Source organism: Octodon degus, unplaced genomic scaffold, assembly GCF_000260255.1.
Source record: "Octodon degus isolate 3935 unplaced genomic scaffold, OctDeg1.0 scaffold00239, whole genome shotgun sequence".
NCBI lineage: Eukaryota > Metazoa > Chordata > Mammalia > Rodentia > Octodontidae > Octodon > Octodon degus.
In genome coordinates, this window is record NW_004524815.1 from 1,978,675 (window position 1) to 1,995,336 (window position 16,662).

The window sequence follows — 16,662 nt, forward strand, 5'->3', positions numbered from 1 at the left end:
AGGCAACCTAGCTTTGTCTTTGCCTGTTTGGACTGAAGCTTCGAGCTCTTCACCTGGCTGCTTGTCCCTCATATTCTGTCAAAAATGAGATTTGCAATGCTGACTTTCTTGGACTTCTGAAACGTTAAGTGCAATAAAATTGGGGAAAGATATGAAGTGCTTGAAAATCCTAAAAGGTTATTGGTAAAGAGCAACCCCAAGACGTGGTCGCCTTAGCTCACCTTCCATGAGATTCTGCCATTTGTACTTTTGTTTCTGCAGGTGACTTTGGTTTCATGGCCGGGAATGGTACCAGAGTGGTTGAATTTGTTCTGACAGGGTTCCAGCTGCAGGCCGCCCAGCAGACGGGTCTCTTCATTGTGTTCCTGGCCTTTTACCTCGTAATCCTTGCGGGCAACCTGGGCATGGTCATGCTGATCCAGAGGGACCCCGGGTTGCACACGCCCATGTACTTCTTCCTCAGCCACCTCTCCTTCCTGGACAGTTGCTACTCTTCTGTTATTGTCCCTCAGTTGCTTGAGACCTTGGGGACCCATAGGATGGTCATCACCTATGAGCGCTGTGCTGCCCAGTTCTTTTTCTTCACACTCTATGCGAGCACTGAATGTTTCCTTTTGGCTGTGATGGCCTATGACCGCTACGTGGCCGTGTGTAATCCCCTCCTGTACACCATGGTCATGACACCTCGGACCCGCCTGGGGCTGGTGGCCGCTGCGTATGCTGGGGCCATGGTGAATTCAGTGGTCCGCACAGGGTGCACCTTCTCCATCTCCTTCTGTAAGTCCAACTGCATCGATTTCTTCTTTTGTGACCTCCCGCCCCTCCTGAAACTTGCCTGCAGTGACACTCGATGGCAGGAGCAGGTGATCTTCCTGATGGCATTTGTGGTCATCATGACCAGCGCCTCGGTGATCCTTACATCTTATCTTTTCATCATTCGAGCCATTCTGAAGATTCGGTCCGCAGGCGGCCGGGCCAAGACTTTCTCCACCTGTGCTTCCCACATGACTGCAGTGGCTCTTTTCTTTGGAACTCTCATCTTCATGTATCTGAAAGGGAACATGGGAAAATCCCTCTGGGAGGACAAGATCGTGTCAGTGTTTTACACCGTGGTCATCCCCATGCTAAACCCAGTGATCTATAGCCTGAGAAACAAGGAAGTGAAGGAGGCTTTGAGGAAAGTTCTCAGAAGAATGAAGGTTTCCTTAGCAGAGTAAGGCCAAGCTCCATTAGTGCAGAAGTTCCTACGGGCCAGCCTCTAGGATCTTGTCTGTCCCTTTAGCACGTGAGCCAGATCTCAGTGTAAGAGGTATACTGATGCAGAAAAATGTAGACTTAAAGTTTTATAAATCTTTATTTATTATTTGGTACAGGGCCTCACCGTGCAGCTTGAACTTGTAGTGATCCTTCTGTCTCAGCCTCCCCAGAGTTGGAATTCCAGGCGTGTGCCACCATGCCTGGTTTGGGCAGTTGGCACAGTGCGCCTGCGGGAAAATGTAGATTTAGATTCTGAAGCTTTATTACTTCTATGACCTATTGACCCAGAAATGCTCTACCTCATTTTTTTAATCCGGAAAAAAGTCTATCTTGGTGCTGTTAAGGGCCCAGAGCTCTTTAGCTAGGATCAAGAATAATGGAGTTTTGGAAACAATAACATGCTGCAAAATGCAAGATTGACTTTTCTTACCTGTGAGGAATGTTGTTGATTGTTCTCTTTTTCCTCTCTAATTTTTGTGTCTAGAATGATTAGAGAACAAGAGCTATACTTTTGTACATCCGAAGGGAAATTATGTACTTTGGTTGCGGATGGTGGGGTAGATGGAAACCTTTACCAAAACACTTGTCTTAACACCCAGCCACATTCAAGTTAGACATTTGCCATGGAGAACTGTAAGCAGCTAGACAGAAGAAAAAAGTAGAGAGGAAGGGAGATGTGATCTGGAAAATATTCTGCTAGAAAACGTTGGTCTAGTTTCCAAGATGAAAGAACATATGACACCGTGTGATAGCCACGTTATGTGTAAATATCACATTGTCTCTGTGGTTTGAGAAACTGAAAGTATGTAATAAATGTCTAATAATAGATATTTTTCACTGGGAAGTAACTGTTTAAGGGGAAAGAGGAGTTGGGGGATAGAAAGGAAAAGAAAAAATGAGAAAAAATGAATAAAATGGAAACAAAGCTTTGCAAATGAGGAGGTGCGAAGGAGTTGAAGGGAGGGGAGGAATCAGAAAAAAGAGGAACTAAAATATGTCATGTACAGGTACAAATTCCCTGTGATGAATGTGATCATGAATTGTAGCAATAAATTTAAATATAAAAAGAAAAGAAAAAAGAAAAATGCAAGGATCTGCATTAGTTATCAGAAACAATTTGATGTAGAGGTAGGGCTGGACTGAATCCACATATAACTTTATAATATTTTTTGCTGAAGAAAAGTGAGAAGAATTGTTCATGGATACCAGCTTTAAGGAACTCAAATTAATTTCTATTCTCCAGCAATGAAAATCACTATTCACTTTCATCTCCTCTATGACTTTTACTTTATGGTCAGAAGGCAGACAACAACCTGATTGTCACCTTTCAATGGCCTCCATTTTTTAAATTTTATTTTTAAAAGACTACAAAATAATATTAAAACAGAAAAATTCCAAATGATACAGAATTTCACCAAACAAAATAATATGAATTTCATGGTATTCGTTTTGTTGCATAGTGTTGTCTTCAGAGTAGTTGTTCAGATTACCAGATATATGCATGAAAAATTGGAAGAAGAAAGGAAAATATACATAAGAAATTAAGAAGAGAAAAAAGTCAAAGAATTGAAAAAAGGAGACAAAACAAATTAAGCATTAACTGCTTCTTTCCACAGACCAGTGGATATCCCCAGTACAGTCGTCCAAGCCATCCTGCTTACATACATAGGTAAATCTCTTTCCCTGACTCCCTCACCTGCTCTTCTCCTGAACTCAATAATTCCTTCCCTTTGAACAGATGCACTTTCTTTTCCCAGTATCTATTGTACCCTTCAGATTTTATTTTCTCTTTCAGGTTCTTGCACTAAGGAGACAATACGATGCTTGCACATGTTGGTCTAATGTATTTCACTTAAGAGTGTGGTCTCTAGTTGCATGCATTTACCTATAAAAGCTTCACATTTATTTTTTTTTATAGTTGGGCAATACTCCATTGTATAAAAAACACCATATGTTTTTTATCCATCTGTCAGTTGATGGACATTTGGGTTGTTTCCAGGCTGTAGCTGTGACAAACTGTGCTGCTATAAACATGGGTGCACGTATATTACTGTGATATGATGTTTTTAGTTCTTCTGAAAAAATAACCAGAAGGTAAATAGCTTGGTTGAATGGGACCTCTAATCCTAGGTTTTTGAGGAGTCTCCACACTGATCTCCACAGTGGTTGCACCAGTCTGCACTCCCACCAACAGTGGAGGAGGGTTCCTTTTGCCCCACAACCTCTACAGCATTTTTTGTTGTCTGACTTCTAGATGATAGCCATTCTTTCTGGGATGAGATTGAATCTCAAGGTTGTTTTAATTCATACTTCTTCAATGTCCAATGATGTTGAACTTTTTTTCATATATTTATTCACCGTTTGTATTACTTCATTTGAGAAGTGTATATTCATCTCAGATGCCCATTTTTGGATTGGGTATTTGAATATGGTTTTAATAGCCTTCATTTCTGCTAGAAATATCACTTTGGAAACATCTACCTGGATGCTTCACAATCTTATTTATCAATTCAGCAAATATTTAGGGGCTACAGTATCTACTATGCCTCCAAGTGATGCTAGGCTCAGAAATAAGATAGATATGATTCCTTCTGCCTGGGGATTAGAGCCTGGAGCACAGACAGGAATTAAACCACTACACAAGCAGCTGATTAATAATTGTACTAATATTATTACAATTTTGGAAGCTGGAACAAAAGAAGAAACAAGAAACTGTTATACTGTCTAATAGGAGTCTAACCTAGTTTAGTGTGGCTTCCCTAAAGAACTCAACCTTAAGCAGAAGCCTGGAGAATAGGAGTATGAGAGTCATGAGTTGGGGATGCTTTTCCAGATAGGAAGGTCCTGCGACAGGGACACCGTTAGCAGCTGAAAGAACAGTGTGTGTGTGTGTGTGTGTGTGTGTGTGTGTGTGTGTGTGTGTCTATGTGTGAGGCACAACTGATGAATTCAGGAGAAACTGGAGCGTGGCACCTTGCAGTTTGCTTAGGGACTTGTGAACTTTATTCCACAACTGGGCTATGATAGGGTGAGACCTGGCTTTTGAAAAAATCCTTTCGGCTGCAGCATCCACGTGGAGAGGGGCAGGAAGAGGTGGAGACAGAGGGAGAAGGACGCACTTCGCACAGGAAACAGTTGCACAACCCGGTGTGTGACATGTGATTTTTTTTGTGTGCGATGCTGTCTGCTTCGTTCTAGAATTCATCTTGGGATAGAGATGGCTAGCAGCTACGTGACTAGCTAGGGACACGGGAATGGGCAGTGCCCACTGGTGCAGTGGCTCATCTTGCCTTCCATAATCAGCGCGCTTCCCAGGGTCTTCCTCAGGAGGCCTGCCCGAGGTCCGCACCACTGCCCCCTCCACCAGGACTGCGTGCTCCTGAGGGGGGCGGCACATCCTTATCACCCTCCTGGCACCCCTCAGGCTCTCCCAATACTATATCCCTTGCAGAAATTCTTGTGTGTTTACATGAAGAAAAATCTTTGCATCAAGAAAGAAGTGGACAAAGTGTTAGAATTGCTCTTTTGCTGGTAGTGGGCGTGACCTTGTTCTTCCAATTTCCGCTTGGTGAGCAGCAGCCAGCCAAGCCGATAAATTAATGCTTGACACATCCATGGTACTGGACTCCGTGCAATTGCTTCAAGTGTGCACCAAGTGGATAAAAATAAAGTGCAATTTTAATGTTTCTGATTAATGTAAAAGGCACTGGAATGAATGGCATTTCTGTCGCTTTGCCAATTACGTATACTAGTAAATGAATGAAAACATTCAAAAATTACCTAATATATGCCAAGTTCTGTGCTGTTTTCCTTTGTTTTATTAAGATTCTATCTTTTTTTTTTGTGGTACTGGGGATTGAACTCAGGACCTTAGGCTTACCAGGCCGGCGCCTATGCTCTTGAGCTATCTCCCCAGCCCAAGGTTCTCATTCTTAAAGGAAAGAAGTTTTCCATTTAAAAAAATAAACCTTGGACTGGGGAGATGGCTCAGTAGGATAAGCGCTTGACCAGCAAACGCAAGGATCTGAGTTCAATCCCCGGTTCTGAAAAAAAAAAAAAAAAAAAAAAAACCTTACACATAAACTTTTAGAAGTAGAATCCAGGCAGTAGTCTTTGAATTGTTTGCTTTCTGTCATTCTCAACTTCTTCTGTAGTTTTTCTTAGAAACTGAGCTTTGGAATTATAAACTTATAGCTATAATTGTGCTTCAGTTTACTGAAAAATGCTATTGGAAAAATGAAAAAGTGGACGCTCAGACTCGGATAGACCTGGGACTCAAAACACAAAGGCCGCAGGGCTCTGATTCATGATGTCGGACACAGCAACTCGTGAGTATTTTAGTGGTGGGTTTCTGCTTTGCATGTATGTTAATTGGAGTAAGTTTGAATGTAAAGCTCAGCCAACTAGATAATCGTGCGAGGGTACAGTTGCAGGGAAAGTGGTGGAATAAAATCCGTGTAGCAGATGATCTGAGGGCCCTTGCCGAAGTGTGTGCATTTATTTAATGAGTTTTTCTTTTCTCTTTCTTTCTTTCTTTCTTTCTTTCTTTCTTTCTTTCTTTCTTTCTTTCTTTCTTTCTTTCTTTCTGAAACAAGGTGTATGTAGACCACACTGGCCTTCAATGAGGGGTGATCATCCGGTGTGTACTACCTACCACGTGTTTATTTTTTGTGTTCGGGTAAAAACAAGATTTCAGAGTTACAACAGTACTGGTAAGTGGAAACAATCACAAAAGGTATTATTATTATTATTAATTATTATTATTATTTTTATTTTAAATGAGTAATGAGGGACACATGGAAACACTGCTTGGATTTTTGTTTTCTTTTCTCCTTTGCTCAAATCCTATGTTTCGAGGCTTCAGCGGGGTGAAGCACCATCAAAAAGCGTGACAACGACAGGAAGAACAGAGGGCTGGAGCGCCCCACAGTTTGGACAGGGAGGTGGAAAATGGGCTGCAAGGAAGTGAAACATTTTGGTTGAAATACTTTAACTGGTGATGGAACTCAAACAAGGTAAGAGGGCTGAGGCTCTGGATCCCATTTTGCGTGGCGCTCAGTCCGAGCCTCAAATAACATTTCCTCCCATGCTGACCTAGACAGGGCTGGGGACGAGCCCCCCGCGGCTGCCAGAGCTCGCGGAGCTAAAAGGGGAGTGGGAGCAGGCTTCCCCGCCGAGGGAGGGCGGCGAGGGGCTGGCGGAGATGGGCCGCGGAGGCCATGCCATTTAATCCTGTAGGGAAAGAAGGCCCCGCTGTTTGCACTTTTCTCTTCTTCAAAGCCAGGACGTTTTCTGAAAATAGTTGCAAAGAACATCGTGCCTGTTTCTTTTTCTTGACATACTTTTGACCTTATTCCTAATGTAACAACGCAAACGTTAGAAAAGGACTGCAGCGGCAGCAAAAAGTCCTTTTTGTGGAGTGCGAAGTACATGGGAACGCTTTCTGTTCTCCCTTGATAATTTGATTTCTTAGTTGTTTAAAACTTCTTCAGACCATATCACAGAAAGAGCCGTCTGCAGGCACCTATTGCTTCCCGGACTCCACATACACAGAGAACAGCAATCTTTGATTCATGAATTAACTCAATAAATTGACTCGGTGGAGTGCGTGCTAAATGCTAGCCACTGTGCTAGCAGTTGTGAGGAGATGGTTATGAAGGAAATAAACAAACTGTGGCTCTTGCACCCTCATGGATGGCACAGATGAGAAGCGCTGGCTGTAACAGAGGCGGACACCGCAGTAGGGAAGGCAGCGCGCCACCCACGCGGTCTCACCACCCACGCGGGACATTGATCTTACCACCTACGCGAGCAATTTCCTAAGCCACAGGTCCTGGAAACAAGACCTAACAGGCCATGACAGTGGCATCGCAGGTGTCAAACTCGTTTTGTTCCACATTTGTGGTCAAATACTGAAAAGCTGAAGAACTGAACACACTGTATTTTTCTCACAAGAAATGAAGGTAGACCGGGGATGTAGCTCAGCGGCGCAGTGTGTGCCTGGCAAGCGCAAGGTCCTGAGTTTGATTCCTGGTAAAACAAAAACAAACAAACAGAAAAAGAAAACAAAGAACACCAAGTAATTGGTTCCGAGCCCCCCAATTACAGGCGCACGGGGTGCTGCCTGGGCATGAACGGCACAGACCGAAGTCCACCCCTCTGTGTTGTAGGCCAGATGCGACTTGTGACTTGCTCTAGGGTCTGCATAGGTCTTTTCAAGTTTGATTTTTGATTCAACTATTGAGCAAAGTATGACCAGCGAGCAGATTTTATTTGACCTTCACCACAGCACTAGTGGTGAGCTCGACTGTGGAGCCCCTCGGGGGTGGAGATGTCGCTGTGTGTCTTCTTGGGGTGAATATAATCTCCAGTAATTAATTCAGCCTGGCCTTGTTGGGTGTCTGTATTCTGTTCTAGGCACGTGACCAGATGCCAGGGACCCACAAGACATATTCTATATTTCATTGGTTAAAACGGCAAGTTTAATGGCACATGTATTACAAATTTTAAAATTAACACCTTTTAGTTTTCACTAAGTGTCAACTACGCGCCCAGACTAAAGCACCAGACTGGAAATGCAGCGCTGTGTAAAGTCCCTGCCCGCACTGAGCTCACCGATAACGCAATGGAACAAGCGCAAGTCAATCAAAATCTATAATTGTTGGTAGTGATGGTTTTATGCACGTTGTGGCGTGAGGCAGGGAGGGAGCAGGCAGGCAACACATGTGACAGACTGTGACACAGTCGCTCGCAAGCTGCAGCCCTGGCCTGAAGGGAAGGGGGAAGGTTTCTTTGCAGTAATCCATGGTCACAGAAGTCTCCAGAAGGGAGCAGAAGTTTCAGCTACATCTGGAAGCAGAAGTAGGGCAGGTTCCTGGGAGCAGTAGAGGGCATTTTTTATACAGTGGGGAAGCTTCTGCATATTGTCTTGCTGGGAAGGAGGTGCAGTCGGGGCCGGGAGCTGCCCTCCGGCCCTCTGAGGTTTGCCCTTGGTTTCACAGCAGAGAGGGAGCCGGTGAGGAGTTTAAAGCTGGGAGGTGAGGTCACCACAGGCATGTGTAGAAAGATCCTGCAGCTTTCTCCCAGCAGGGTTTGGGCTGTCTGAAGAGACCTTCATCTTCAACAAAGAAACGCTTATAAAAACCTTAATAAAAATACCTAGCACTCCTTTCCCTCCAGTGTCCTCAAGTGTCCTTGCAGGGCCCCCCAAGGCATTCAAGCAACACTCACTCCCTGGTCTGAGCACCGCGAGGTCCTGAGTCCTGTCCATTAGAATGCACTCAGAGCTGTGACTCCAGATGATGGGACAATAGTCCCCGTTCCTGGTGACCTTTAGGAAGCAGATTCCTGTGGAAAATTCTGGGGCCATGGATCCATTGGCTGACTTTTTTTTTCCCTCTCTCTTTTTCTTTTTTTGTTACGGAGGATTGAACCCAGGACCTTGCACTTGCCAGGCAGGCGCTTATGCCACTGAGCTACCTCCCCTGCCTCCCACTGGCTGTTTTGGTTAGAAGCAGCTAGTTATCTTGACCCTGAAGTGGAACAAAGCTGCCTTTGGCTTCAGCCACATGACCAGAGCCAGCTCTGCAGACATGCGCAGTGCTCCTGGGGAGCACAGGGCCAGAGAGGCAGACAACCCCGGCCATAATTTACACCACGCATCTATCATGGTACACAATATCTCCGGCTCATTTGTCTCCATCTGGAGGATGGAAGTGGGGACATCTGTCCCTCTGCCTTTGCCTCATCAACATTCCAAAGCAGTTTACTGCTGGCCAAAGTGACCTTCTCAACATGTCCGTGGCACTCGGCCACTTTCCTGCTAAATGCTGTCAGCGACTCCCAACTCCAGCAACTCCTTCTTCCTCAGTGGCCCCAGGGCTGGTTTCTGCCCTCCCTGTTCTCTTCTCCGCTCATTCCTGGGCCAGCTCTGCTGTCCGACTGCCCTTGGCCGCTGCCTGTGGCCTGTACACTGTGTTCTCTGCTCAGCAGCCCTTCCTCCAAGCCTTTCTGTGCCCGGCCCCCATCACCCAGGTCTCTGCCAACTTACAGAGGCACCTTGCAGCTGTCTAACAGCACTCCTGCCTGCCTCCAGCGCCGGCCCGCTCCCTCCCTGCCTCACTCCACCATGTGCATGAAACCATCACTATCAAAAATTATACATTTTGGTTGACTTCTGCTTGTTTCATTGCTTTATCAATGAACTCAGTGCGGGCAGCGACTTTATCCTTCACTGAATTTCCAGTGTGTCATCTGAGACTTGGTGCAGAGCTGACACTTAGTGAAAATTAAAAAGTGTTAATTTTAAAATTGGTAATTGTGATAAAGTACATATGTCATGAAACTTGCCATTTTAACTGCTTAAATACATAAGCTAGGGACATTGAATGCATTTACCCTGCTGTGTAGCCTCACCCCTCAGTACCTGTCCCTAGAACTATTCCCTCAGCTTAAACCACATTTATGTAGTGTAACAGCTACTCCCGGCATGACTCTCCATTAGAGTCCTCCAGGCCCTGGGCCCTGGGAGCCTCCGCGCTGCCTGGTCTCTCCGATTTGCCTGTTCCCGTGCCTGTGTAAGTGGAGTCCTGTGGCATTTGTACTTGGCAACACTAACTTCCCTTGGTGCAGTGTTTAGAGTCCCTCCCTGTAGCACACACTGGAACCCTGTTGTTTTTGATGAGTAATAACTCTTCGTTTGCATACAGCACGTTGTGTTTTCCATTCATCTGTTGGACACATGGGTACTTTCCAGTCTTGTCTGTTGTGGATAAAGCTGTTAAAGCCACTGGTGTGCACACATCTGTTCAGATCCCTGTTGTGAATTCTTTTGTGTATACACTTAAAAACGGAAGTGTTTGATTATGAGCACAGTTATATGTAGCTTTTTGAGGAGCACCCTGGCAGGTGCGCCATCTCACTTTCCAGCCATGATACCCGAGGGTCCAATTCTACGTTCCCATGAACACTTATTTCCTATTTTTTCACAGTAGCTGCCCTAATGGGTGTGGAGGGCAGCCACTGAGGATCCTGAGCGGCGTCCTCTCAGGCTACGCACGTCGAGCCTTTCTCCTGGGAGCCTGGCCAACTGCAGATCTTCTTTAGAGAAGGAGCCATTGGGGCTCTCAGCATGTTTTAAAATGAAGTTGCTTATTTTGTGGCAGCTGTAGAGTTGGACAAGTTGCTTTATATGTTAATTATTAACCTCTTGTACGACACACGATTTGAAAACCTTTTTACTATATTGATTAGCATCCTTTGATATGCAAAAATTATGAATTTTGATGAAGGTTGGTTAGCCTAGGTAAGTATAAAGTGACTAGTACTGAATGGCCTCACTTACATGCGGACCCTACGAAGGCTGGCCGCATGGCACTGTGCTAGGATGGGGATTGTCAGGGCTATTGGGGTGGGCTGGGGGGTACTGGGCAGAGGCTACGAAACTCCAGTTAGACTATAGGGATGAGCTCAAGAGCTATGTTGTATAACATGGTGACTGTAGCTGGCAATGTACTGTGTCCTTGAAAACTGCTATGAGAGTAGAGAGATCGGGTAGGTGTTCTTTGCATAAAAGTAGAGGTGGTTATGGAGATTCTAATTTGTTGAACCATTCCAGAATGTATGCATATTACATCCTGTTATACTATAAATATGAAGAATTTCATTAGTTTAGAAAAATGTTGCCTTGAGAAGGTGGATCATACTATTCACTTTGTAGTTTATCTGGTGGAGGGGTACCCTAGGAGAAGGCAAATTCAAACCTGCAGGGGAGTGAAAGGCATTTGCGGGGGGTGGGTCTTCAGCACAACAGCTTTTATAACACAGGAATGCAGGTTGAACTCTCTGCTCATGGCTGTGGGGATGCCTGGGTGTGAAGCACAAGCGAGGGATTGGGTGGGCGGGCTGAGGACCTGGGGTGGTGACGCAGACCTGTAGGGTGTTGTCTCACCATAGCCTCAGAGGACAGCTGCCCATGCTGAGAAGACCTGGCCAGAGGCAACATCTGGACCCACCCAGGTACAGACGGGACTAGCCTCAGTTCTGCTATTACCCAGCATCTCTGGCTGCCGCAGAGGATTACATCTCTTTTCCAGTTAAGATCATCATGTACTGGAGGTGAGGAAGTTGAGGCAGAAACCCCCCAGACAGTTCTAGCGCACCTCAGTCAGGGAGCTTGCGGGGCGGGCTGCTGCCCTCACCACGCCTGCTGCACTTCCTGGGGATGGCGCAAGCCCAACATACTTGATATCTGGGCTTTTCTGGTGACTCACAGGTGGGCAGCGCCTGGCTCAGCTACCGCGAGGCTGTTATCTGAGGAATGAGCGCAGTGTCGGGCCCAGGTGACCTTTCAGAACTTTTCTGACCCTGGCTCTCTGGCTTCCTGAGCTATGTAAGTGATGTCACCGTGTTACTAGAGGTGGCCAAGTAGGGATCCCTTTGGGCCAGAACAGTGATCTCAAGGTCCAGGAATTACAGAGAGAGCTGCACTAAGAGGAGTTGGATGAAGAGCCGTGGCAGAGCGGGTGGAAGCCAACTCTGGAAGCCAAGATACGACTGGAGAGCGGCCAGATGGAGAACGCAGGACGGGAACTACTGAAATTGTAGGGCTAGAACCTTTAAATTTAGGAATTGCTCAACTCCCTGCGGAAGGGCTGTTACTATACTCAGTGAATCAATGAGCTGATTTCTCTACCCTCTGACCACAAAAGGAAGCACCGCGTTTAAAACATCTGGGCTGATATTTATTTGGAAGGTGTATCATTTTTATTTTTATTTTTATTTTTTTTTTGTATTTTTATGGAAGAGTCTACAGGGTGTTCAGGGTCTCACTACTAGATTGGACTCATAGTGATTGGCCTGTTTACAGCCTCCCAAGAGCTGGGATTACAGGCATGTGCCACTATGCCCGGTCTCAATTGCCTGCTCAGTGTGCCCCAGGGCCAGGGCCGGCACGGCAGTCCCAAGGACCCACCCCTGTCCCTGCACCTGCTTGCAGGCTCTTTAATCTGCTGAGCTATTTGGCCGGCCCATGTCTCATTATTTTATTTTGTATTTAGTTGACTATTAATGAGGCTCAGAATTGTCTCTTTGTTAGCATCATTTATAGTTCTTGTGTAATTTTTTGTCAATTGGTTTTAAGGGTAATTTGCATGTTAAGGAAGTCGGTCCTCTGTCCCTTGTGCTCTGGATGCTTTCCCAAGTTTGTCTTTGGAGCTTCTTTTTGATGCTTCTGATTAATGTGGAAGGCACTGGAAGGAATGGCCTTTCTGTCGCTTTCGGAGTTTATTTGTATACCCAACAGTACAAATCTGTACTTCTTGAGAGATACTGGGACCTGAGTTTTGGGCGGCGGCCACTGAGCTCTGAGATCTTCCAAGGGGTCCTGGTCCCTGGCACAGAGCCTGGTGCCGGGGGGTACCTAGTAGTCTCCTCTTTAATTAGTACCTGAATAAAATTCCAGAAGACAGGAGGATGAACTGAATCTGTTAGGGTGACATGTATGTTTATATTTTACACTTGAAGTTTAAAAGGCAACAAAACAAAACACCATAAAAATCTCCCAGAAAGGAGCATGTTTAGAGAATGAAAGCTGAGTGAGTGGGGGAAGAAGAAACCAACTCAGATTAGGAACTGGGGAGGCTGCCGCTGGGTGGATCTCGTGGGGAGCTGCTCCTGCACCCAGTGTTCAGGGTACAGACCCTGTGCATTTCAGAGTTCAGGGAGAGCTTTGCCATGAAGCACTGGAAGAGAGAAAGGGCTGACACAGGAGAAGCTGTGCTGCCTTAACACTGGCAAGTTTCTTGATCTGAAAGTCCTGCATGGGCCAAACACAACATATTTGATATCTGGGTTTTTCTGGTGACTCACGGGCGGGCAGCCCCTGGCTCAGCGAACAGGGAAGTTGTCTCCGGAATAGCACAGTTTCCAACCCAGGTGGTCTTTCTGAACTTTTCTAACCTTGGCTCTCTGGCTTCCTGAGCTTTGTAACTGTGAGGGACTATTAGTGGTGTCACTGTGTTACTTGAAAATGACTCAGCTTAAGAAATGAGCAGATAGGATGAAGACGGGATTTGAGGGCAGAAGGGAATCTCAGGGCACCTTCCACTGGTGGTGCCAATAAGTGTAATCACTGAGAATAACAGCGTTGAAGTCACAGAAGCAAGAATTAAGGGGAGGGGGTAGAGGATGAGAGAGAGAGAGAGAGAGAGAGAGAGAGAGAGAGAGAGAGAGAGAGAGAGCTTTAGATGGACACTGGTGTGTAGGAAGGAAAACAGAGTTTGAGCCTTTACCTCTCAGCCCAGTGCATGGCCTGGAGACAGCCTTCTGCAGACTGCATAATCCACTGATAATGTGGAGGGGTGTTTTGGCTTAGGAATAAAAATCAGTGCAGTGTGGGTTTTGTTCTGAAGAAAGCAGTGGGAATTGCTGTCGCTTTCTTTCATGATTGCTGTGCATCTTTGTAATCATTATTGAGTATGGCTGGAACTCTTGGCCACTACTTCTGCAGGACATTAAGGAGGAATTTTGGCAATGCAGCCCGACTCTCTGCATAATGTCCTTGCAGCTTGAGGTCCTGACGGCATGCTATGTCCCCCAGCTGTGTACACTAGGTGGCAGAGAATGCCAGAGCCTCTGCAGGCATCACTTGGGGGACTCCTCTACAGACCAACCTCTTTATCTAAGAATTTTCTGTGCCTTGCAGCAAGGCGGTGGCTGGGGGGCATGGGCTGCTGGAGCAGCATCCAACAAGCAGTGTGAGAGCTTGTGAGTGAGTTCCAGGACTCTCAGTCCCAGGATGAGCTGATGCTGAGGGGTGCTCCGTGCTGTCTCAGTGGTCTCTATGGGTCTGGGCTTTGGTTAACAGCACGGGAAGCCATTCCTGAGCGTGGCCAGTTCTGCCTCCTCTCCCTCCTTACCTCACTTCCCACCGCCCCACCATCACCTCTCAAGTAGACCCCTGGCTCAGTCCCTTGTCTCAGAGTCTGTTTCTAGAAAACCCAGCCCACCACAGACAACAGGAAGACTAGATTTGCTGTCCAGACTAATGAAGGGTAATTACATCCTGTGTTAGTGGTGGAACTGTATTCCCTCCAGAATTCATTTGCTGAAGTCCTAACTTCCAGGAACTTTATTTAGAGATAGGATCATTGCAGAGAAAATCAATTTAAAATAAATTGTCCCAGGCCAGTGAGATAGCTCAGTGGACTAAAGTACCTGCTTAGGCAAGCCTAGGCAAGCTCAGGGACTGCAGTTCTATCCCCAGCACACATGCCATGCCAGTCCCACCCCCAGGGCAGGATAAGCCGGCCAGGGTCTGGGTGTGGTGGCACATGCCTAGTGCTGGGGAGGCTGAAAGCAGGAGAATCACCATGAATCCGACCTGTGTGAGACCCTGTAACAACCCAATACATTAAAAAATAATAATAATAAAAAAATTGTCCCCACGCTGGCATGACTGATGTGCTTGTATAAAGGGGGAAATTTGGACAGAGAGACAGCATACAGGGAATAACGGAAAGAGATTTAAAAAAAAAAGACCAAGGGGAGGACTGTGACAGATCCTTCCTGTGAGCTTCTTAAGAAACCAGTCTTGGAGGGAGACTCCTTGATTTTAGACTTCCAGCCCCCAGAACTATGAGTGAATAAATTGCTGAAGGCTTCCATTGGGTGGCACTTCATTGTTTAAATCTCTCAGCTGGTGGTATTGCTACAGCAGTCTTAGCAAACTAACACATCCTGATGTCTGTAGAGATCCTGTCAATCCAGGTATTATTCTGGGAATTTTATACACATTCTCTCGAATTATCCCCCCAACAGCCCTTTGGGGTGAATGCTGATATTAGCTTCCACTGCAAGGTGAGGAAGCAGGGGCACAGGAAGGGAAGAGATCCATTCGCATGACCAGTCAGAGGGGCAGGGTCTAATGGTGGCGCCTTGAGTTCAGAGCCCTCCTCGGCCTTTATGATGTCCACCTCCCATTACACTGGCTTCCAGCATTCGAGCTTTGCCTTATTAGATGATGGGAAACTTAAGATCTTACGTCAGGGCTCTCCAAAGAGACAATAGGAGATATATCAATATGTCCATCTTGTGCTGGGCATACTCATCTATGTAATTTTCTATCTATGCAACTATGAGAAAATAGTTCTTTTAAAGAATCATCTGTCTCAATTGTACAGGATGGCAGTCAAGGCTGCAGGGCAGGCTGCAGACCAGTGGAGTGGTTATCTTGGAGTCTTTAATGTGGAGTCAGCCTGGAGGCAGAATTCCTTCCTTGGGGGGACCTCTCAGCCTGCTCTCCTATGGCCCTCACCTCTTTGCACAGGGGACCCCACAGTACAGGTTCTCTACCTCCCTCGAAGTCAATTGATTTCAGTTAGTCACATTAACAATGAAAACCCCCTGACAGCAGCACTGGCCCTAGGCCACATAACTGGGCACTGTTGTTTAACAATGTTAACCCAAAGAATTAATGAGCACAGGTCCCCAGAGAAAGTACGGCACATCCCCTACTACAAGGGGGCACGGCCTCGCAGAATCAGGGGTCAGGTCAGCTCCTGAGGACGCTGGCTCCGTAAATTCTGTGTCTCATTGACCATGCTCTGGTCATGGCCCACTGCCCATGTAAGACCCAAGTTGCATCTTCAACCTGGGCCTTGGAACACAGGCCATCTTTGGAGTGAGACCGCTTCCCTCTGCCGTTCTGTGAGATTTGGGGTGAGGTGTGCCGCCATGCTGAGTGTCAGTTTCCTTATTAATGGAACAGGAAGAGTAACATCTCCTGTGCTCTGGGAAACTTGTATTTTTAAGGAGGGGTCTACAGGGTGTTCAGGGTCTCACTATTAGATCAGACTCATAGTGATCCACCTGTTTACAGTCTCCCAAGAGCTGGATTACAGGCTGTTCTGGGAAATGTATCAGGTGACAGTATCAGCTCTGACACAGACATGAGAGTATCATTCACTCTAGCAAATTCTTCTCATGACAGCAGATGAACTGATCTTTTAAAGCGGTTGTTATGACATCGGCCTATGGAATGTTCAATTCTGCCTGTCTTCTATGGATGCCTGGTTTCAACTTGTCAAATCCAAAATAAAAGGCAAATCCCCAGCCCCACGCAGAGGGATGAACGATGTCACACAGGAGAAAGCACCAAGGGGGTGCGGTGGTTAGCACAGGAATGGACTGCCTCAGTGGTACAGGATGGGAAGCCGCCTTGGTACCTCCCTGTGAGCAGCTCCTGAGCAGGCGGGTGGCTAACACTACAGGTGCTCTGCCAGCCAGACTCTTCCCTCTTTCAGACTGGCCTTGCTAGTGAGGTGTTGGTGTGCAAAGGAGAGACACACCTGGCACACCTGTCTATGTTGTGGGTATTTTACCTATGGCTGTATGGCCTAAATATAT

At 46.3% G+C, this 16,662-nt stretch overlaps 1 protein-coding gene across 1 annotated transcript; it reads left to right on the plus strand.

Annotated features, from left to right (window-relative positions):
* Positions 1-275: 275 nt before the first annotated feature.
* LOC101563097 (olfactory receptor 9I1-like) lies at positions 276-1,217 on the plus strand. The gene has a single exon (XM_004645846.1). The coding sequence runs from the start codon at positions 276-278 to the stop codon at positions 1,215-1,217; it is 942 nt and encodes a 313-aa protein (XP_004645903.1).
* The last annotated feature ends 15,445 nt before the right edge of the window (positions 1,218-16,662 follow it).

Bases quoted from the DNA above. Each gene is read 5' to 3' on its own strand.
- LOC101563097 (XM_004645846.1), top strand. From the start codon at position 276: ATGGCCGGGAATGGTACCAGAGTGGTTGAATTTGTTCTGACAGGGTTC.